Here is a 22,867-nt window from a genome sequence, read left to right as displayed (position 1 = left end):
TTCCTGTTTTGTTTTTTAATAGTACCAGGGATAGAACCCAGCAGTGGTCGACCATTGAGTTACTAGTCCATTATCCCCTAGTCCTTTTTATTGTTATTTTGAGATAGGATCCCTCTAAGTTGCCAGGCTGACCTCAAATTTGCGATCCTCCTGCCTCAGCCTCTGAGTAGCTGGAATCACAGGCAATGCCCGGGTTAAAAATTTAAAAATGACCAAAACAAAACAAAAAAACCCCAAACATGTGCACAGAGTTGCAAAATCAAATTATAAGCCTTTTTTTTTTTTAACATAACAACAAAAATATTTGCCTCAGGGCTGGAGATGTGGCTCAAGCGGTAGCGCGCTCGCCTGGCATGCGTGCGGCCCGGTTAGATCCTCAGCACCACATACCAACAAAGATGTTGTGTCCGCCGAGAACTAAAAAAAAATAAAAAATATTAAAAAAAAATTCTCTCTCTCTCTCTCCTCTCTCTTAAAAAAAAAAAAAATATTTGCCTCATCTGATCTCCTTCCAGCCTGGTGTCTGCTTCCTGGAAGTGATTTTTTTTTTAAATGTTTTTTTTTTTAGTTATATATTGGCCCAATATTTTTATTTGGTTTATTTATTTTTATGTGGTGCCGAGGATCGAACCCAGGTTCTCACACGTAAGAGGCGAGTGCTCTACCGCTGAGCCACAACCCCAGATCCCTGGAAGTGATTTCTTTGGATTCTTCTGAACTTGACTCCATATTTTTTTTTTTTTTTAAAGAGAGAGTGAGAGAGGAGAGAGAGAGAATTTTTAATATTTATTTTTTAGTTCTCGGCGGACACAACATCTTTGTTGGTATGTGGCGCTGAGGATCGAACCCGGGCCGCACGCATGCCAGGCGAGCGCGCTACCGCTTGAGCCACATCCCCAGCCCCTTGACTCCATATTTGAAAACAATACACTTGTGCTACTCCTTATTGCTCCTTCAACGTCAGCCTTTCTATTGTGGAAGAGGAGGGTTTTGCCCACTCTTTCTCCTTCCTTACCATCCCCTCCCCTCCGCACCCTCTCAGTGTGACTATCAGTTTTGGGTGAAGTCATCATGGTTTACATGTACCGTATAAACTTTATGGCCAATTGAGCCATGACTGGATTTCAGGCCTTGGGTGACTTCTGAGTTTCCCTAGAGATTAGTAATTACCTTCTTGTTTGGACTTATTTGGTTTTCTTTGGATCTATCACCAAATTCTCTGATAGAGTGGAAACATTCCTCTCTGGACAGCAGCAGAAGCCCCAGGGAATCCATCCCTAGGTTCTCCCTCAGGCAGCTCCTCCTGGAGCCTGGGTCACACCTGCCCTGGCTGCTTCTGGCTACAGGGCCCTCCCATCCTGGGATCTGGATTCTTTTTTTTTTTTTAAGAGAGAGAGAGAGAGAGAGAGAGAGAGAGAGAGAGAGAATTTTAATATTTATTTATTTATTTTTTAGTTCTCGGCAGACTCAACATCGTTGTTTGTATGTGGTGCTGAGGATCGAACCCGGGCTGCACGCATGCCAGGCGAGCGTGTTACCGCTTGAGCCACATCCCCAGCCCCTGGATTCTTAAATTTCCTCTCTTGGATTAATTTCTAATTTTAGAGAAAGGGTGTCTGGAACCTTCCACCTTCTGGAGCTGCTGTGGAGAATCAATACTGGGCTGGTTTCTGATCTTTTGTGTGTGACTCTCCCTCTCTGGAGGTTTTAGAATTTCCTCACAATGGCATTCTGAAACGTTGCCATCGTGTGCCCAGTATGGTCTTTTTGCACTTCTGTGATGTTCCTTTCCGTTGAGAGGCTTGTGACCATGAGTCCCTGAGCGTTTTTGGTGTTACGTCTTTATTACTTTCCTCTCTCCATTTTGCCCTATTAGATATGGGGTGTTAAGTGAACACCATCCCAAAATGGGACACTCTAAATCCAGACACTTCAGAAAGGGTATATCCCACAAAAATGGGGTGTCTCCTCCCAGCTCAGCTGATGCCAGTGAAAGGCTCACTTGGCCAGAGCTTCCCGGCCCCGGGTGCTGGACTCCCCATCCCCAGAGATTCTGGTGGGATGGGTCAGGGTGGGGTCTGAACAGCTGCATTTTATAATCTTTCAGGTGAACCTCATGAGCGGCCAGGGCTGAGACCACAGGGCTGACCCACCACCCCATTTCGAAAGCCCAGCCAGCTGTGTCCTGAGGACCCTGGTTGCTCACAGGGTGCTAAGGTGGAGATGTGGCTGGCATTATGGGAGGCTGGTGTGGGGGCTCTGCTGGGGGGAGCCTGCTCTTGAGAGAAGGCCCAGCTCCTGCAGAAGCTTTCAGAGGCTTAAGAATACTATTTGCAGCCCAGGCCCCAGAGCACCCACAGGCTTCCCAGCCCCCTCCCCAGGAGAGCAGCACCCACCTGCCTCACTGCATGGCTAGGTTTGGAGCCTGCCTTGTGCCTGTGGTTGTCTCCCACTCTTTGGGAGGTAGAAGTGGTTTCATTTTCAGATACAGACCTAGCGCCCAGGGGAGAAGGTAGGACTGCCTGCCTGGGGCCACCTGCTGCTATCACATCAGAGGCACAGACCTTAAGTCCAGGCCTTTCCTCCTCCACCCAGCTCACTCCCCATCACTATTTCATTCAACAAACATTTAATGACTTTCCTGGGCTCTGTGCCAAATGGGCACTGGGGGACAGTGGTGGGCAAAGCAGTGGATCTAATGGTCTGCTTCCATTACTTATGCCATCACTTCTCTCCAGCCAGCTGGGGGCCAGGGGACAACTTTGTTTTTGCCCAGCCTCATCCAGCACAGGTCATGATAAGGCCTGGGGGACATTAGGAATTACTGTTGCCACTGTTGTTATGTCCAACAGGAGGGGGCCAGTAGGGCTGGGCCTGCCGCCAGCAGAAGCCACATTAACAATTAAGGTCTTTGCGACTTTCATTCCACCCTCACTGCATGAAATATTCAGGCACCAGAGGAGATTGGTCTCAGATCTCTGCAGTGGGCAAGCTGGGCTGTGGGGTGGCACTGCTGGCTGCGGACCCTGGGCCCAGGGTAGCCCTGAGGCCTGGCATGCAGGGAACATCAGAGGCTGTGGGGCTGGCTAGGCGTGGCCTAGAGGTGCCTGATGCAGAAGGTGCAGCTGCTGACAGCTGGGCTCAAAGACTGTGTGTCTGGGGCCTGGGACTTATCGCCTAAGTAAACACTGTAATTATCTTACAAGCAGCATAATCACATTGCATTATATTAGTGTAAGCATGAAAACATCAATTTGATAAATACAAACATTTCAAATAAATCACAAGTGGGTAAACCTGTTTCTTCTCCTCTCCCTTCCCCTAGTACACTGGGTCCCTTGAGTATGAAGTTGGATTGGGCTTCTCTTCTGCTGAGAGCTGAGAGGAGAGAGAGAGAGAGAGAGAGAGAGAGAGAGAGAGAGAGAGAGCAGGATGTGCAGCAGGAAGGAGGAGGTCTAGCCTACCAGTGGTGACAAATGGTCAGTTAGCAAGGACAGGTAAGGCACAGCCTGGACCCTGGGAGCAGGAGTGTAAGTTAGCACTTGTTTGGAAAGCAGACCAGTCCATCCTCTGGTCCAGCTGAAGTGTGTGCACCACAGGACTGACTCAGCCATTCTGTCTGGGTCCAGGCCTGAGTCAAATTCACGCTCATGTGCATCAGGATGCATGTACAAGACTGTCCACAGCAGCACTAGAAATGAATGACCTTCAACGGGAGAGTAGGCTGTAAAGACAGGTACATACAACGGATACTAGATAGCAGCTTTACTTGACCAGTGGCAAGTTTGCCCCTGGAGGCCATTCAGTAATATCTGAAGATATATATTTTTTTCTTTTTTGGTACTGGGGACTGAATCCACAACATTCCGCATGCTAGGCAAGTGCTCTATCACTGAGTACATCCTCGGCCCTTTTTATTTTTTGAGACAGGGTCTCACTAAGTTGCCCAGGCTGGTTTCGAATTGAGATCCTCCTGCCTCAGCCTCTGAGTTGCTGGGATTACAGGTGTGCACCACCATGTATGGCTCAGTTTTTGTTTTTTAAAAGTGGGTGAAGGGGTGCTACTTCCATCCAATGGGTAAATGTTGGTAAACATTCTACAATGCTTAGGACAGCACCTGCGCCCCAACTCCCCTCCACTAATTAAAGATCTATTGGGTCCAAAATGTCAACTGAGGGGCTGGGGTTGTAGCTCAGTGGTGGAGCACTTGCCTAGCATATGTGAGGCACTGGGTTTGATCCTCAGCACCACATAAAAAAATAAAATGAATAAAATAAACGTATTGTGACCATCTACAACTAAAATGAATTTTTAATTTGAAATTTTTTTTTAAATATCAACTGAGCTGAGGTTGAGCAATTTGGTATACAGCTGTGAGAAGAAATAAACTAAGCTACATATTCCATCATAATAATGAGTGGAAGTGGCAGGCTGCAAGTGTAATGTCACTTAAATAAATTTCAAAAGCATGCAAACATCCAGCTCTGTGTCATAGGGGGACTGCGGTAAGCCTGAAGCAAGTGCAACATCGCACAACATTCAGAGCCCTGGCTGTTCTGGGAGGGGGAGCAGGAGGGCTGGGGTGGATTCCTTCAGCTGGGTGGTGGGTTCCCTACTCCCTGCTTATTAACTAATCCATTATGAAAATAAGTGCATCAAGGTGAGAGTTAGTCCTGTGAAGAGCTCAGAAGGGTGGTAGAGAATTTTGGTGGCTCCAGCTTTGAATTGAGGGGCAAGGAGGGGTGCAGAGGCCAGCACCTCCAATCCATTCCTTTATCTCCACTCCCAGGCTGCTCCAGTCTGACTTATCTGACCTCAGAGGCTCCTTGATGTCTCTCGGCCTCTCAGCTGCACATCCCCGAATGCCTCCAGGCTCTGACTCTCTAAGCAAACCTAAGTCTGGCCAGGTCTCTCTTCTGGGCCTTCTGGTTAGACCTGAGGTACTTTACCAGCATAGGAGGCTTTCTGGACTTCAGCCCCACTAACTCCCTACAAAATCAGTGACTCCAACCAACTGTGGGGTGAAGGAGTGTTCACTCCTGCAGACCTCCAGTTGCTGCCCCGTAGGGGGTCAACACCGCAGCTCCTGCCGTTTCCCCTCCCACACGTGGAAACGAGGACACTCCATTACTGAGCTCTGTCTGGAGGTGCTGTATAACCCGCCTTCCTCCGATTACCATTTCTCCCGCTGACCCTGCATTTTGGAGTATTTTATCTACCATGTGTTAGCATGGGGGTTCTCAACCCCAGCCACCTCTTAAAAACACCGTGTGGCTCAGACCTGACACCTACATGCCAGGGACGGTGGCAGAGCCGCTTTGCTCTAAAGGCTCTCAGCTTTCACTGAGCAGCTCAAGGGCTGCTGGAGCTGCAGGGTTTGATTTTACTTTGCATGACAAAGCATAGATCTTGAGACTAAAAGCTAAAAGAAGCTCTCTTGGCATTTCACCATGCTGGTTCTGTTGGACTGTGTTATGGGGGGCATATGCCTCTGGTTGGACCCCAGCATCCAGGACCCTCAGGGAGGGGGCTCTGCCCTGGAAGTCCCTCTTGCTTTAGAACCCGGTTTTAGCTTTGGGCCCTCTCACTCCTGCCATCTTGTCCTCTTCTGCCCAACCATGTCCTTCCTCAAGCCACACAAGAACCTCACCTCTAGCATCTTGTCTTGGCTCTATAGGGAGGATGTTAGCAAAGCCCTGGAGGCTCTTGGATGGGGCACTCCTGTCTGAGCACTCTGCAGGTGATACCCCATTTAGGTAAAGGCTGCATTTGGTCTTAGCTGAAGCTGTGGCCTTGGAAGATCAGGGGTGCAGGCCATGGGAGAGGATAGCACAAAACAGAGAAGTTAGGGTGTCCTGTAGTGTGTCCTGTGTCCAGCCCTCCTGGGAGCAATTGCCTGTACATAGACTTAGCTCTGGGTAGCTGGTTAATATGGCTTTCTGGGGGTTAAAACATATCTACAGCTTCCTCAGGCACAGTATGAAACCCCCTCCTTCTCTAAACACAAACTGGGCTGGGCTGGGCTGGACAGGCAGAGCACAGTGCTCCAGCAGGAAGGACACCCTCTATTCAGCACTGACTCATGTGTGCTGAGTCTGGGGAACCTCAACAGCAGGGTATAACCTTGGAAGCACTTTGCCTAGCCTGGCCTCTCTCCATCACCCTCTCCTGACCATCTACCTGGAAAAGGAGGTGGGTAGGTAGGTAGGGGTCCTGGTACTGAATCTGGACCTCTCTGTATGGACCCCATCTCTTTTCCACACAGGGGCCAGACAGAGCCTCTTAAAAGGTAAGCCAGGTCATTCTACTTCCCTACTGAATAGTATCCCCTCGGCCAGCTGCTTTAGACCCTGCATGATCTGGCCCTCTGACCCCTGAGAGCATCTCTCACTCAGGGCAATTCTAGGGTCTCTGCCCCAGCTATTCCCTCCACCTAGGACGCCCTTCCCCCTTCCTTCTTCCTCATCGCCCAGATCTAAGCTTCTATAGTCGTCCTAAGTCTCTCCCTGACCAGGGAGATCTAAGGCAACTGATGATCACTTTTTATGACAGCAGCTGTCTTAATTCCCTGCACAGTACTTAAGACAGTCCCAGTTATCTTGTTTATTATCTTCTCCCCCCTCCTTCTCCCAGAATGCCTGAATCCCCAGAGGGCAGTGGCTTCTGCTGTCCTGTCCCATGCAGAACCCCCGGGGCTGGGGAGGGAAGTGGGGGCTAGAACAGGTCTAGCAGAGATCAGGCTCTGGGCACACAGTTGTTCAATGAATGGTTGAGCAAACCTAAATGGGGACATCAGCTGCTTCGCGGGCGCGCGCTCCAGGCCGTGGGCCGCTCACGGTAGCGTGCTCGGGTTTTTATCTTCTGGCGAGTCCCAGGGGAGGGACACCTCCCTCCGACCGCTTTCAGCAGACGCGCGGTAAACGCGCTTTGGGGACTAGAGGATAATAGCCTCTAGCGTGGGAAGATCGGGGTGCCCCGCACGGTTGCTGGTGGCAAGGGGATTCTGCAGTCGCTGATCTTCCCCGGACTCCGGCATTAAGGCCCCAGTGGAAGACTTTCTCCACCTTTCCCAGGGGTTTCCACAGCGCGAATTGCAGATTCCCGTCCGATCCCAGGGATTTAGCGGTGGAGTCGGTGAAAAAGTAGGGCTCTGAGCGCCGCTCCCACTGAGGGGCAAGTCTCGGAGCCCTCGCCCCATCGTGGCTGGGACCAGGGTACGGATCTTGCTCCGGGACGCGGCTGGCAAGGCCCTGGCCGAATCTAACCCCTGGGCCAGTGGAAGCGCAGTCCCACTGCGAGCTCTACGAGAGAACCCGGGTGGAGATGGGGGCGGAGGAGCCCGGGGGCAAGGAAAGGGACAAAGAGCGGCCCGCCCGACCCCCCACGTAGGAGTCCTATTGTTCGTCAAGTCTCACACGGTGCCGAACTCGGGTGCCCTCGGGAGGCGGGGGGGAGCTGTCGCCTATATTCTAGGCATTTGTTTATTAGGGGTGAGAAAGGGAGGGCGGGGGACGCGGGACCGGGAGGGGGCTCGGGTCCCATTTCCGCGCGTCGCCTTTAAGGGAAGCCCTGCCCTACCTTTCCCACCGTCCCCCTCCTCTCCCGCGGCCGTACCTGCATTTTAAAAGCGCCCTGTAGCCCTGGGATTGGCCAAGGCCGCGTCCTCCCGGCGCAGAAACTTGAACCGCGGGGAGGCGGGGGGGGGGGGGAGGATGGAAACCCAGCGGACGGACAGTACCATCTCCACGGCTTCCCCCGCGTGTGCCCCTCCTCTCCCACACACCCCCAGAGAGGCCCAATCGGACGGGCGGGAGGGCGGGACCGCGGCTCCTACGCGCCTCTGGCAGGGCGCCGGGCGGGCGGGCGCACGGCAACTGGGGACGTGGGGGCCGGCCGCGCCTCCGCCCGCCCCCCGCACTCCCCCGGAGGCGGGGCCGGCCCGCGGCGCCCCGCCCCCTCCCCGCCCGGGGTGGGCGGAGCGGCTGGGGCTCCGGGAGCTGGGCCGGGGGCGGGCCTCCGCCTGCTTCGCCAGAGCCTGGAGAACCCCGGCACCGCGGCCGCCGACGCAGCAGTCGTCCTCGCTCCAGAGCCCTGAGGCGCGCGGGCTCCCGGGCGGCCCAGGCGGGTGCTGCGTGAGGGCGCGTGAGGCAGCGTGGGGCTGGCCGCAGGCGCCCCTGTCCGTCCCCCGCCCGCTCGCTAACCGGCCCAGCCAAGCCCCCGCGCGGGGAGCGCCGGCCCGGCGAGGGCGAGGGCGATGCCGCGGTGACGGCCCCGCCATGGCGAAGCCCCCGGCGGGGGCGGCGTCGGCGTCGGAGGAGCTGAGCCAGGTACCGGACGAAGAGCTGCTGCGCTGGAGCAAGGAGGAGCTGGCGCGGCGGCTGCGGCGCGCGGAGGGCGAGAAGGTGGGCCTCATGTTGGAGCACGGCGGCCTGATGCGCGACGTGAACCGGAGGCTGCAGCAGCACCTGCTGGAGATCCGCGGCCTCAAGGACGTGAACCAGAGGCTGCAGGACGACAACCAGGAGCTCCGAGAGCTGTGCTGTTTCCTCGACGACGACCGGCAGAAGGGGCGCAAGCTGGCGCGTGAGTGGCAGCGCTTCGGGCGCCACGCGGCCGGCGCCGTGTGGCACGAGGTGGCCCGCTCGCAGCAGAAGCTGCGGGAGCTCGAGGCACGCCAGGAGGCCCTGCTGCGCGAGAACCTGGAGCTGAAGGAGCTGGTACTGCTGCTGGACGAGGAGCGCACTGCTCTGGCTGCGGCGGGGGGCGCGGGCGGCAGCGGCGCCGGAGGTGCGGGCTCCCGCAGCTCCATCGACAGCCAGGCCAGCCTGAGCGGGCCACTGGCTGGCGGCGCTGCGGGCGCCGGGGCCCGCGACGTGGGCGACGGCAGCAGCACGTCGAGCGCTGGCAGCGGCGGCAGCCCCGACCACCACCACCACGTTCCACCCGCTCTCCTGTCTTCTGGGCCTCACAAGGCTCCCGACGGCAAGGCTGGAGCCACACGCCGGTCCCTGGACGACCTGTCGGCTCCGCCGCACCACCGCAGCATCCCCAACGGCTTGCACGGTGAGGATAACCACCTGCCGCGCTGTGCGGGTTCGCAGGGCTGCAGCCGCGCTGGCGGCTCGGGTTCGTGCGGCCCTGGGGTGGGGAGAGGCGCCAGTCCTGAACGCGGTATCTTCAGCTGGCGTCGCACTCGGTCCGGGCGAACCCAAATTCACCTGCATGGGGCTTTGGGTGGGGGTAGTTAGTCAAGTGATGATGCGTGTTCCTGTCCAGGTTAGAATCCGTGGCCGGCACTGTCCTAGAAAAGTTTTTTGCCTGCTGAGTTGTTGGTGTTACAGTCCAGCACTGCGGCGCTGCAGCGCCCGGGGCTTCATCCCAGGTTGGAAATCCTTGTCCCGGGACCGAAGGATCTTCATGAAAAAAACTGAAAGGCGCTTTGGGGCACAAAAGAATTTCCCCATACTTGGAGCAACAGGCGTCCCCCAACCCCAAGGGACATCCGCGGGGGTGCTGTGACTGCATTGCGCCTCTGCTTTCCCCAGCTGCATCCTGGACTCTCACGGGGCTGACAGACCAAAGGCAGGCTTGACACCTAGGCTGCTGACCAGAGTTCTGCACTTCTGGCCGGGGGTCTTTCTCAAGGCTCTGAGATTTAGAGATGTAGTTGGAATGGATTCTGGCTTTTCGCCTCTGTGTGCCTCAGTTTCCTTAGTTGTAAAGTGGAGAGGATGATCCTGCCTCCTGGATTTGTGGTGGAGATAAGGCTCCTGAAAGGGTTTGTAAACTGTTGACAGGCCTTTCAGGAAGTACAGCAGTCATCTGTGGCTAGGGTGTGGATGGGAGGATCTTCAGGAAGGCACAGCACTATCTTCAGCCATGTTGCTGCAGAGGGTGTCCCGCTCTGGGGTCTGGGAGCCCAGCAGCCTGCCCCTGTCCCTGCCCTCTGCTCACTGACTCTGCCCTGCCCCTTCCCTCCTCTCCTGCCTGGTGGATGACCGGCCTCCCTGTTCTTTCACGTTTTTGGAGGCTTCTTCCTGGTTCTGATGGCAGTTGCTACTGCCTGAATTATTTTCCTGGTTGTGGGGGACAAGCAGCTCTTTCTGGTTCTCCTTAAAGCTTTTTCCCAATTCAGAGAAATATATATATATGCTTTAAGTAACTGCTCTTCCTCAAAGTGACAGCCTGAGCCATGGAGGGACACTTTCTATTTGGTTTGATGACTGAGTGACTCTGAAAGCATATTGCGGGTGGGAAAAAGAAGAGTAGAGGTTATACCTGTGGAGATGAGGGACAGCATAGCAGATTTTCCTTTATTTACCCCCCTAAGCCTGAGTTCAAGGTAGGTCTGGGTTTGGAGGGATATTTTGTTACTGATTAGCCATCTACCACTACAACTCAGGTTTCTTTTTGTAACTCTGCATCCACCCCGCCTCCAATCCCAGGCTTCTTAAAGCCAGCTCCAGTAGCTCAAAGTTAAGTGGTTTAATTTGGGGGGAATGCACCTGTTATTTAGAGTTCCTTGGCCCCTTTGACCTCACCTTTGGGAGGGTCAGTTTCCTGGGCCTCAGTTTCTCCAAGTGCAGTTAAGGAGGGAGTGTCTGCAGCCCTCTGTCTGGAAATGAAATGTTTCTGGTTTTCAGCTGTGTCATCCATGACACTTGGCAAGAGCGATTCTCTGCGGGACTGTGGAGGGCTTGAGTGTCCTAGCCGATGTGCAGGGAAGGTCTGGCATGTTTTGTGCAAGGAGACACATCTGGGTCTGGCCCAGAGTTTCAGTTGCAGCAGTGAATAATGCAGGAGAGGAAGGCTGGGCTAGACTCTGGGTTTTCCACCCCCTGGGCCCTGGTAGGTGTGGAGGTATTGGGTTTCCTGCAGAATCCCCAAGTCCCAAGTCCACTTGGAACAGGTCTGCTGAAGATTTTGTAGCAGCAAAGCTTTGCTTTGGGGGAAAATGAAAACTCGGCATTATTATCATCACAAATTTCAGTTACAGCTGGGATTTCTTGTTTTGTTTTGTCTTTTAAAGCCATGGGTGGCCTTGAGATGTTCTCCTACCAATAGGAACAGAATGCCAGGACCAGGAAAGGCCCTTCTCTAGAAACCAGGCTTTTCAATCCTGGGACCTGTAGCTTTAAGTTGGTGAGGTTCATGGCTGAACTGAACGAGGAAAGGAGCCTCTGTCCAGGTGCTGGTGAAAGTGGAGAAGGTAGTGAGTGGGCTTGTGCCTTGGTTCCTGGGCTCAGTTTGTGCTCACAGAGGTAATATTAGCCTCACTTTGCAGACATGCAAGTGGAGGCTCAGAGAGGTTCTGGCCTTGCCTTGGAAGACAGCTGCCATTGGAAGTACTTGTCCTAGGTGGGGTCTCCATCAGGTCATCTGCTCTGGCCTGTCGTCATTCACCTTAGCTATCAGTCAGGGCACCCTGGTGGGTTCCCATTCTTGATTCCTGACCCAGTGTTGCCCTCCTTCTCCATGCTGGGAGATGTCGCTTCCTTTGGTGACCGCTGAGCAGATGGTGGAGAGCCCCCCTTCCCAGAGCATCAGGCTGCCTTGCTTAGAATCTTGGCTTCTTCACCTGCCTTGGGCAAGTTAGTCCACTTTGCCCAGCCTCTCTCTGCTTCTCTTCTGGAGGGTGAGGCAGAACCCAAAGGGCCCCTTTACTCACACGAGGTCAGTGAGGTCGGCTTCTGTACACTGTGGGTCTCAATAGTTGCTGGCGTCCTGGGAGCTTGTTAGACACCCCTTGGCTTCACTGCCAGACTCTGCTTGCAGTTTAGGTAGCCTGCCTGAAGGTTTGCACCTGAGCTTTATGTGTAGCTGCACCTGCTGCTGGACCATCGTGGTCCCGAATCCTCTGTGGGGAGGCTTCAAGTGGCAGTGGTGGGACATGGCCATCTGTATTCAAGGCAGTCCCTTGGCTGAGGCAGGCCTGGCGGGCCTGTGAATGCGTATGCAAATAGGACTCTCTCCTGAGCAGTTTTTTCTGGAGGTCTGGCCTAGGCTGTCTGAAGTCTGGACCAGCTAGGATGCTATTTGCTCCATGCCAGTGTTATACTTTGAGAAGCTCAAATGTCAGAAATTCAGGTTCCCCCCTGGAACTAATGTGATCTGCAAACAAATGCATTTTCATTTCTTTTCCCTGCCCTTCCCCCACCCGGTGAACCCCATTGCTCCTCCTTACCCCCAGACCTGTCCTGCCCTCCTCATGCCCCATGACTTGTTCCCTTGTGGCTGACCCAGAGAAATCTCTGGCAAGCCCATGAATGGGTGCCATTTACTTTTTAAAGTTTGGGTTGAAATTTTGAGCTTCTCAAAAGGAGCTGGGTTTGTTCTCCGGCTTGTGTTTTTAAAAGGGAGGGTGGGGCAGGGGTAGTTTGGGCCTTTAAAAAAAGACAGAGTATACCAGCTCTGAATGGGCCTTTTCTGTGGGGCCTGTGTGTGGCTAATAAGGCCGCCACTCCTAAGCCCAGCTACCCAGAGCAAAGGTCACTGAAGATAATGGGGTGAGTTATATAAGCTTCTTCCTCCCTGCACCTGACCCTGAGGGATCTGTCCATGGCCTTGGAGTTCTGGGCCCTCAGGACCATGCACAAAAGAGGGTCCATCTGAGGAGCTGTCAGTCAGGTGGCCCACCCAGCGCTTTACAGTTTCCCGCAAAGAGCTTTCTAGTCATTCTGCTTCCCAGGACGGAGGCCTCAGCACTGGGGAAACTGAGGCTTGACTAGGTGTGTGGCTCTAGGTCTTGGCCTTTGGGGCCTGGGATGAGTCTTGGGTCTCCTGTGTCAGCAACCGGAGCCTGTTGCCCTGTTCCTGCTGCCCAGCAAATTCTGGGGGCGAGGCCGTGTACAGAGCAGGGTGGCTCCTCTTCTGCAGGCCCTGAGCCCTTTCCTGCCCTTCCCCTCACTCCTCTGCTCTGGACTGGCTTCTCACGGCAGTGCTCATGGTGCCAGAACCCTCACACGCTGGGTCCCTGAGCTCCCGGGACACAATATTGTCCCAGGACCAGCATGCTCTGGGAGGAAGTCAGCTGAATATTGTCCCAGGACCAGCACGCTCTGGGAGGAAGTCACTGTTGCTTGGCTCTCTCTTCTACCTGTGGGCTGTTCAGCACCACGTCTATGCTGCTCATTTGCACAGCGAATGTCTAACTTTAGGCAAGTTCTTGAACCTGTGTGGGGCCTCTGTTTTCTGTCTCTCTCTCTTTTTTTTTTTTTTTTTTGTGGTGCTGGGGATTGAACCCAGGGCCTTGTGCATTTGAGGCAAGCACTCTACCAACTGAGCTCTGTCCCCAGCCCAGGGCCTCTGTTTTCTCATCTGCAAAGTGGGAAAACATGACCAGACCTTGGGTTGAGGGAAGAGGGAGTGTGCTGACCTGTGAAAACTGCAGCGTAGCTAATCTCCAGGCGACAGCACTCAGCTCTGGGCATGAACGGGGCAGTGTCGCTGCTGGCTGGGGCTCTGGCTCCAGGGTCAGAGAGCTCTGGGTGAATCTGGCCTGGCTGCTGCTCTGTGACTTTGGAGCTTACCAAGCCTTCTCAACCTTGGTGGCTTCATCTGTATCCTGAGAATAATAATATCCTGGTCCTAGAAATGGACTCTAAAGGATGGGTTTTGTGATCTTTCATTTTTGGTCTGGCCCTTGTGGATTGGCCTCCCTGGGGCGTGGGTGGGGAATTCCCAGACACAGGCCGTGAGTGGGGCCCTTGTACCCAGTGCTGTCTCAGAGCCAGGGTCCTGGTCTAGTTGAATAGAAGGAAGATGGCATTCAGCTAAGGTCTGGAAATGGGGTCTGGACCAGGGTTTTGAGAGCCCAAGGCCTGCAAAGCATACTCAGGTCATGGTGGGGGTGGGGGTGCTGTTTGTAGCCCTAAGGTGCTAGGATTGGGGGTGAGAGCAAAGTTCCAGTGGTTCAGACTTCAGCACCCACCCACAAAATGTGGTGAAGGTGGACCATGCGGGCTCCAAAGCTGGGAGCTCTCCTTTAGGGGAGGTGTGCTAGCACCCACCTGGTGAAGGGCATTCCTGAGCCCCATGGATGGGGCTTGTGGACACCCTCCCACAGCTCTCGGAATCTTTGATTGTGCTGGCAGAAAATTGTCAGGTGGGAGGGTGGGGCGATGTTGTCAGGGCAGCTGGGAAGTGGGATTTGGAGGTGGTGACAGAACTTGCCCTTCAAACAGGAAGGGAAACATTAGCAGATAATTAGTGAGCATTGACTACACCCGGTTCCCAGCGCCTCCTGCGTGTGATTCATGTCATCTGGCTTGGGGAGTGGCAGTTCAGGAGCATCAGTCTGGGGACTCTCAGAGGTAAGGGGGAGGAAGCTTGGACCTCTAGGGTTGACCATAGCTGAGACAGTGGCGGCAGGACAGAACTTTCTCTGTAGGTGTGCCGACCTGGCGGATCTGTTCCGTGCTCTGCCCCCCGGCCCCTGTCTTCCTCCTTGGACCTCTGACCTGTAGGGTCAGGTGGTCCTGAGCCGATGAGGGGCTCAGGCAGGTCAGCACCTGTGGGAGATGCGGGCTGTCCTCCTGGCTGACATGGTCTCTGCATTCTCTGCCCGTTCACAGAATAGTCGTGGCCCACGGCTGCTCTTCCCTTCCTACAGCCAGGGTGGGTGTCTGGGATCTGTACAGGGACCTCCCTGGGATCTCAGACTGTCAGGTATCTAATTCCCATCTCCCTGGTGCATCACGGAGAAGGGATCCCAGTGGCTTCCCAAAAGGCTTGGGACAGAGGAATAAGTGTCTCGTTGATAGGATGGATTCTCCTTTTGTTCCAGAATGTCAGGAGTGCTTCCCCTTCCATCAGAAAGCACCCAGAACTGGTCATTGTCAGATATCCCCTGTCCCCACAGGCAGAGGGCTCTGGGCAGGCCTGGAGCAGGGTCACCTAGGGATGGATGCCTACTCTACCCCAGTCTCTGATGATCTCCATCTCCCTGGGGAGCAGAGCAGAAAGGTCAGGGGTTGTTGATCCCCCTGCAGATGCACTAGCCACTGTTTAACAAAGGTGTGGTGCCTAATGAAGTGCTCAGGTGAAGGCCCTTGGAGGCTGAGGTCAGTTTCCTGATCCTTCTTCCCTGTTCCCCAGAGGCTGGGATGGACTGCTGTTTGCTTAGTTCAAGATGGGCCGTTTCCTCTGTTGCGCTGTGGGGTGTGTCTGGGAATCCACTTGAGCATATACTGAGACGTCTGCCCCCTTCCTTGGGAAATGTTCTCGGAGCAGTTGGTGCATCCACCACTGATGGTATCTTAGAAGGAGGAAATGCCAGGCTCCGGAGAGCCGGAAACCCCGAGCCAGCTGCAGGAGCCCTCAGACACTGAGATTGGGGAAGGAAGGGGACATGGCCCAGGTTGGCCACATGGTGCAGTGGGGGAGCCCTGGCAGCCCCGCCCCACCCAGGGTCCACTGTTTGTCATTCCTGACTGTGTTTGTGAGCTTGCAAGGCTGAGTCCCTCCCTGGTCCTCTTGAATCCCAGCTTGACACTGAGGGGCAGGTTCCAAAAATGTCTTTTGGAACCAAATGTTTGCCTGTCCGGCTCTGAGATCTGCTGTGTGTGTGTGTGTGTGTGTGTGTGTGTGTGTTACTGGGGGTTGAATCCAGGGGCGCCTAACCACTGAGCTGCATCGCCAGTCCTTTTTATATTTTATTTTGAGACAGGGTCCCACTAAGTTGCTCAGGGCCTTATTAAGTTGCTGAGGCTGGTCTTGAACTTGTGGTCCTCCTGCCTCAGCCTCCCAATTCTCTGGAATTAGAGGCGTGTGCCACCATACCCAGCCTGCTTTGTTTTATCTCACTTGCCACTCCCATCAGTGGGGATCTCCATTGGTTGGGAACAGGCTCAGCATGGTGAGGTGAGCCCCATGAAGTCACATGGGACCAGTGGGGGGAATGGAGATGGACTGGGAGGTCCTGTCCTGCGACCCTGCCTGTGCCGTTTGCCCTGCCTCCTGGTGTGTTTCTTCACCAGACCCTGCCCTCTCTGTGCTCTGGGTGGCTTTTGGGCTCTTCGGGTGTGCTGGCAGCTTAGGAAAGGGTGACTGAAATTCGGTGCCCTGGGCCAGCATTCTCTCCTCTGTAAGATGGGAGGCTGGGCTGGGTGGCACTGAGGGTCCAGAACCAGGTTGCACAGACTCAGTCATGGGACAGGGCCACCTCTCTGCCCTGCTGCAATCACATTGGTGGCCTGGAGCCAGCCTTTTATATTTCTGGAAATTCTCTTTCTAGGCCCCAAGGATAGCGTTTTGTTTCTTCCCTGAGGTTTGGTCCCCAGCTTGGGGCAAGTCGGGGGACTGTCCACTGGGGTGGTGGGGTGGCGTGGTGAGGCTGCCTGTGACAGCATGGTGCTGCTCTGAGGCTTTGAGATGGTGACCTGAACAGATGCTGGCTCAACTGAGACCCCTGCCTGGGTCAGCCCCTCCCCCGGTGGCCTGCTGGAATTACCTGCCTCCCCGTCTGGCTAACTCTGGTAAAGGCCTGGGTGCTGGCTTGAGGGCCAGAGAACACTGGGTGCTGACTCCTGGGGACAAGGCTGCCTGTCCTCAGCAAGTTCCTCTGTTTGCCAGCGGGTCCCTCCCAGGCTGTAGGTTCCCGAGGGCGGAGCCCAGTCTTCCTGGTGTGTAGTAGGTGTGCAGTCAGTGCTGGAGCTGGGGGTGGGTGAGTGGATAAGGTGCCCCCTCCTTTGTTTATTAAGCTGGATGTTGGTCAAGCCACTTGTGACCCCTTTTCTTTTCCCACTTGCTGTACTTGGCACCAGATGGTGTTTAATTACATCCCCCTAATCTAGCCTGCCATGGTGGTGACTTGCTCAATCCTGCCTTCCCCATTCCCCTTAATCACTCTAAAAAAGATACCTTTTTTTGCTTTTACTGGTGGTTCCTCACCATGGCTGTATGTTGGTGTTCTGTGGGCTTAAGAAATAGTGCATCTGGGCCTGGCCTCAGAGATGGACCTGTGATCGCCAGGGCTCCGGGAGTCCTGCCCACTGGCCAGAGCCCTTCTGGGAAGATGCAGGAGAACACCTGAAGGGCCTACAGGGGTCACATGAGCTGGAGATGGACCCAGTCAGCAGGTCAGCTGGAGAGGACACTGCCCCATGGAGGGGCATCCTGGGGCCTGGTGGGCTGGGCCTGGAGGTGGTATCAGTTCATACTAGTGGCAAGGCTGAGACGGCCTGCTTGGGTGGCAAGGCTGAGATGGCCTGCTTGGGTTGCTCCCTCATTGACCTTTTCTGCGTGGACGCTCAGAGAGGTGGCTCTGTTGTGCTCAGCTGGGGGCTTCCAGGCCACAGTGGGAAGCCCGCAGGGTCCCCAGTGCTGGCTCTGCAGTGGTGCAGCCTGGCTGGCACCCAGCTGTCTACCCTGGGAGCCCTCAGGGACTGCCAGGCTGCACTGCCACGGTGGGGCTCCGCCTCCCACACCCCCGTGGCTGGCTGCCCCGAAGCAGGACTCTTTAGACTTATTCACTGGGGCAGATGCAGGCTGGATTGGTGGCACTGAGATGCAGCTGTAAAGAGTCGACCCATTTCCAAAAATAGACCAGCCACTGTCAGGGGATGCATCTCTTTGTCTCCCCAAATCTATCTTTCTGCTGGCTCACAGGTGGTAAGGCAAGAAGGAGGCCTGCTCTTGTCTAGGAATCAGAGGCTCCTGCGAACGTCCTGCTCCCCTGCTCGCCACAAGGCTCCGATTGTGTGTGCGCCCTGAATGAGCCCGCCTGTCACCACGTGCGGCACCGGCTGGCCTCCCTAATGAGCCCTCTCTGGGAGTGGCCCTTTGTGGCAGGTTCCGGCCACGCTGCCCGCGCCAGGACTCCATTTCCCGCTGCTTGGCTGCTTCATATCCCTTGGTGGCTGGTGGGACAATAGGAAGCCCCCGCCCCCAACCCCCAGGCTTTCTCCTTTTCCTGTATTTCCCGTATTTTCTAGAGTGCACGCACACCACTTTGATGCTGGGACAGAGAATTAAGAGGCAGATCTCTCCCTTTTACAGTGCCCCCCTTCTCCCCGAGGCCTGGCCCCCTTGTCTTTGCCCAGACCCTCCTGTGCCCCCCCCCCCCCCATTATCTCCTTTTGGGCTTCTCCCCTGGATACAGGCTCCTGTTTCCTGATGCAGAGCAATCAAAGAAAACCCCTCCCCTCTTCCATCCTGTCCCTGGGGCCCCTCCTTCTCCCTGGAAGGAAATTTGTGTTGCTTCTTGCCCTGGGCAGCCCCAGACCCTGGGCAGGGTGGCTTCTTCTCCATCCTCCCCTTTCCAGCCCCTATGGCTGGTGGGAACCCCGTCCTAGGCTGCACCGTTGCTGGTCACCATCCTCTCCACTTCACCTTTCTGGGCCTGGGACCCTGCCTCTCTCACCTGTGTTCCTGAGCCTCTGCTGTACCCATGGCCACCTCTGCTTCAAGGTCTCCTGGCTCTGGCCCTGAGCTGTCCACTAGCCCTTCAGTTCAGTTTAATTACAATTAAGTGGCACAAGACCTTCTAGCTTCTCAGCCTCACTGGGCACCGTGCGTGTGTCCGCGACCTCGTCAGCAGTGAGATGATGAGTGCTCCGTCACTGGGAGTCCTCCAGGGCAGCGCTGGGCTAGACCCTCCTTCCCTGGGCCGTTCGGCTCCCACTTGTCCCCAGAAGGAAGTCTTGACACCTGAGCATGGTGTCAGGGACTCCAGTGCCAGCCTTCCTGACTTCTCCACCTGGCTGTGGAGTTCTGACCCTGGACCTGCTTGTCAACGGCCCTCTCCTGCCCCTGGACCTGCTGAAACCCCACCATCCTGCTGAGGCTTAGGTCGGCCCTTGAGGAGAACAGGCCACAGGGCACGTGACCTGCAGCCCTCATCCCCTGGCGCCCTGAGCTGGGCTCCTGGAGGTGTCCCTGTGGTGGTGGTGCCAGGTCCTCCTGCGTGCAGGAGATGGCTGGTGGCCATGAGCCATGGGCATGGGGGATGGGTCCACATGTCTGTGCAGAAAACCCAGACTCAGGGAGGCCGCCCAGCTCCAGGGTCTCCCTGGCACCTGCGAAGCCCAGCAAGCTCGTTCTCACTGCCAGCTTCCTATTCTCAAAATGAGGCCAAGAAGGATGAGGATCAGAAAACAAAGAAAATGGCTTTTAAGCTGGTGGGGTGGAGCGGGGCGTTGGGAGAATAGACACTGGCCAGCGCCACACTCCCTGCCGGCTCTCCCCTTCTGGAGGATGCAGACCCGCCCCGGCTACATCCTTATAGGCTTGGAGCATGGTTTCCCTCCTGCCTCCGTGCCGTTGATTCCCTGTGGCAGCCACGGCTGAGACTGGCAAGCGGGCAGGCGCCTCTAGGGGTCAAGTGAGCTGCCTGGGTCCAGCTGTCTGCAGTGAGGCCATTACACACCACACCTGGGGCTCTGGCCCTGGGCCTGGTCCCTCTGCTCTCCACAGCCTCGTCTGCCTTTGCTTTGTGTGTGTGTGTGGCGGGGGAGGGGAACTGGTGATCAGGGTGACATCAGGGGGGTGACATCAGGGTATTCCTAGTGGCATAGGCCAGAGTGAGACTGGGTCTAGGAGCTTGTGGACTTTGGCCGTCCACCTGGCTCCCAGCCCTGTGCCCTGCAAGGGGTGGCTTCACCTCCACAAAGGGACCTAGAGCATCCCTGACCTTGTGGTGGGAGGGTCTCGGGAAAGCCCCTTCTAAGCTCTTGTCTAACTCTGGACGTGCAGGGGCACTGTTGGTGGAGGGGGAGCTGTGGCGGGGACGCCTCCTGTCCGTGTCCCTGGAGTTTCCCAGTGTCTCTGCTGCCCAGGCCTTCTGTTCTCCTCTCCTCCTCCTGGGGGGCATTTCTGGCTCAGTGGGCCCCTCCATTGTGTCCTGTCAGAATTCCTCCCGCTGGCAGGTGGGGGCATCCCTCCAGGAGGGTGATCAGGAGGCCCTGGGATGCTCCCCACCTTCCAGGGTGATCCCTGGCTTGGGTGCCTCTTGGACTTGCAGAGCTGCTAATTCCTTTCCACTGAATTAAGAGCTTGTTGCGGGAGTGCTGACCTGGTTGTGGGCAACGTGATCCGCCCGAGCTGTGTGGGGCTGAGGGTTGTGGGCACATGCATGAAAGACCCCTTGTTTTCCGTGCAGCCCAAACTGTGTGAGCAGGGAGAGGCAGGAGAGTGGCCATCCCACGGGTCTGCCCTTCTGCTGATTGCAGCTGTCTCTTTGACTCCCAGGACCCCCGTGGCACAGGAACTTCCTGGCCTGCTGCTTAGTTTTGGGGCTGGGGACAGGAAGGAGCTGCCCCAGGCAGTCCCTACTATCTCCAGTGAGCCTTGTTCTCCTTTCTGGCACTGGCCACTGGTCAGTGGCCTCTGCAGCCATCACCTGCTGTGTCCTCAGGATCACTTAGCCAAGGGGCTGGTGGGCTTCAGGGAACCCCAGCCTCTGAGGTGACTGTGCACTCAAGCGCTTTCCTTGGGACACTGTCCTTTGCTTTCATCTGAGGCTGAAAGTGTCCCAGGGCTCAGGAAAGATGAAGAACCCTGGTCGTAGGTTTGGCGACGTTCCTTCTGAGGCCTTTAAAAAAATAATAAACTTTAATGCATGTTCACAGTTAGGAAATGCCACACAGAACCTAAAGGCATAAAGCGGAGTGGAACCTAAGGTCTCGGGGGGGCGAGGGTCTCTGGACATCCCTGCAGCTCTGCTGTCCTATGAGCACTCTGTTCCCCTTGTTCATCCGTCCTCAGAGGTCACCCAGGTGACACTGCGTGTGCTTCATTCCTGAAGCCGTTTTTATTTGTGGGAGGGCTTTACGGGTTGGGTACATGTTTTCATGCCACTCTCTTTGCTGGCTTTATTTCTGGTTGGTCTCTGCCCAGTTTCCTGTGGGTGGATCAGATCTGTGGTGCTTAGAGACCCCCGAGGAACTTGGGAAAGTTCTAGAAGGCTGGGCCCCTCCTGGTTATCACCTGGCCCGGTGGCTGCTCCCAGCCCAGCTTCCCCTGCCCAGGGTTGTTTCCACAGTCCTGCCATGAGGGTTTAAGAACCTGCAGTGGCTGTTTCTGGCTTCAGGCTCTCACCTTCCAGGTGTGCCTCGGGTGGGGGGATGATTGATCTGACCCAGAATCCAAGGCAGCAGCCAGAAGGATCCTTTTCCTCCCAGTCCCCACCCCAGGAGGCTTCCTTTCCCCAGCTCACCCACAGGCCTCACCGGCCAGGCCCCACAGTGGCCCTGGGACTCAGCTATTGAAGGCAGGGCAGAATGAGAAGGCGACTCATTTCCTTCTTTTGAATGGAGACTTGGCCTCTCCTTCCTTACTCCTGCAGACCAGGCCTCTGTTCTCTGATGACTCCTGACTATATCTGTGGGCTCCCTTTTCTCTGACTCAACATACGTGCGCTGCGTGTTCGCTTCAATGAGACGCACAGGCTTGGGAGCTGGGCTGAGGAGGAGGTGGTTTGTGCACCCTCAGGGCCAAGGCTGAGGCCAGCCACCCTTGGCCAGCCTGACCTATATCTGCCTCCAAAAGGTGCTAATGTATAGAAGTCCCTCCTGGTCCATGGGCATATGCTTTCCAAGACCCCAGTGGATGCCTCTAACGGCAGCTAGTACCCAACCCTATAAATACTACACAGGTGACGGGAATGGTGGGTAGTGTATGCAGCGTGGATACGCTGGACCAGGTTGATTCATGTTCCAGGAGAGGCAGGAGGATGGCATGAGATCTCATCACGCTACTCAGGATGGCAACAATTTAAAAGTTATGAATTATTTCTGGAACTTTCCATCTAATATATTTGGGCTCTGGTTGACTGTGGGTAACTGAGACTGAGGAAAGTGAAACCATGACAAGGGTGACTGCAGAACTGGAGGGCCGCCTGCCTGCAGTGTTTGGCATCCTGCTGGGTGGGGAAGCCTCCAGTACTTAGCCCAGATGCCCTCTCACCAGCCCCCCTCCTCCCACGGTGTGCTGATTGGCAGCTGGAAGAGCCCAGTGGAGAATCCTGCTTGGGGGGCCCTTGCAGCCTGGGGAGGAGGATACGGGGCTCCAGGAGGGGGCTGGGAGGCAGAGGCAAGCTGGGAGGGCCCAGGGAGTATGCAGGGTGCTGGGCGGGGGCTCCCTGCCTCCCCAAGGAAGTGGAGTCTTCTGGGGAGAGTGATGTGGCTTTGTTTATTCACAGCAACCGAAGCTTCTGAGACCGACTGTGGTGTGAGGGGCTCCAGGCTATACTTCAGTGTCCTGCCTGTGTGCCCAGGGGTGGGCTAGGACAGGCAGAGTCAGCCTCCTGTGCACCAATGTGGGGGTCAGAAAGGCCCCACGGCCCTTGCTTGCCCATGACCATGTCCTGAGAAGCATGGCTGTCCCTGGGTGCCTGGGCCTCTGGGTCTGTGCTGTCCCCCACACCAGGCCGTCCCTGAGTGGGGACTGAGTGGAACAATGCAGGAGGCAGGTCCCAGGCCGGGGGGGGGGGGTGGTGGTGGCCGTCTCACCTAGTTGAGGAGCTGAGAGGGCAGGGCCACCTGGGCGCCCTGTGGAGTGGCCTGAGGCTGAGGGCTTTCTAAGGGCCATCGCATAGGGGGACGGAACAACTCCATGTGTGGTATTTCTTGGTTCTTTTTTCTTAAAAAATAAATAAATTTAATAATAAGGTCTTGCTTGAAGGCCTAGAAGGAGACAGACTTAGCATCAGGCCCTGAGCTGTTTTCTTGTCACAAGCCACCAGGCTTCGCCAGGAATTAACTGCCTGGTGGAAGATGGGGATCTGTTCCTGGGGCCTGAGTCTGAGTGACCAGGGCAGCAGGGCTGTGGGCCCAGGGTGCCTTGCTCAAACCCCAGGAGCTGCCCGACAGCAGGGGCAGCTTGGCCCGTGGGCCTGGGCACCCCCTCCTGCCTTTGCCTTTTATCCTG

General features: G+C 55.8%; 1 protein-coding gene across 3 annotated transcripts in view; it reads left to right on the top strand.

The window, feature by feature from the left end:
* Positions 1-7,907: 7,907 nt before the first annotated feature.
* CCDC85C (coiled-coil domain containing 85C) overlaps positions 7,908-22,867 on the top strand; it is a 71,271-nt gene continuing 56,311 nt past the window's right edge. Inside the window, exon 1 of one of the 3 annotated variants that reach the window (XM_081292023.1) lies at positions 7,908-9,064. In XM_081292023.1, coding sequence (XP_081148149.1) covers positions 8,278-9,064 — 787 coding nt within the window. In that variant the 5' untranslated portion in view covers positions 7,908-8,277. The remainder of the gene's footprint in view (positions 9,065-22,867) is intronic. The other 2 variants (XM_081292024.1, XM_081292025.1) reach the window with 2 other exon arrangements.

This window comes from Spermophilus citellus (assembly GCF_964194105.1).
Source record: "Spermophilus citellus genome assembly, chromosome: 4".
Lineage (NCBI taxonomy): Eukaryota > Metazoa > Chordata > Mammalia > Rodentia > Sciuridae > Spermophilus > Spermophilus citellus.
This window is presented reverse-complemented; position numbering and strand designations above follow the sequence as displayed.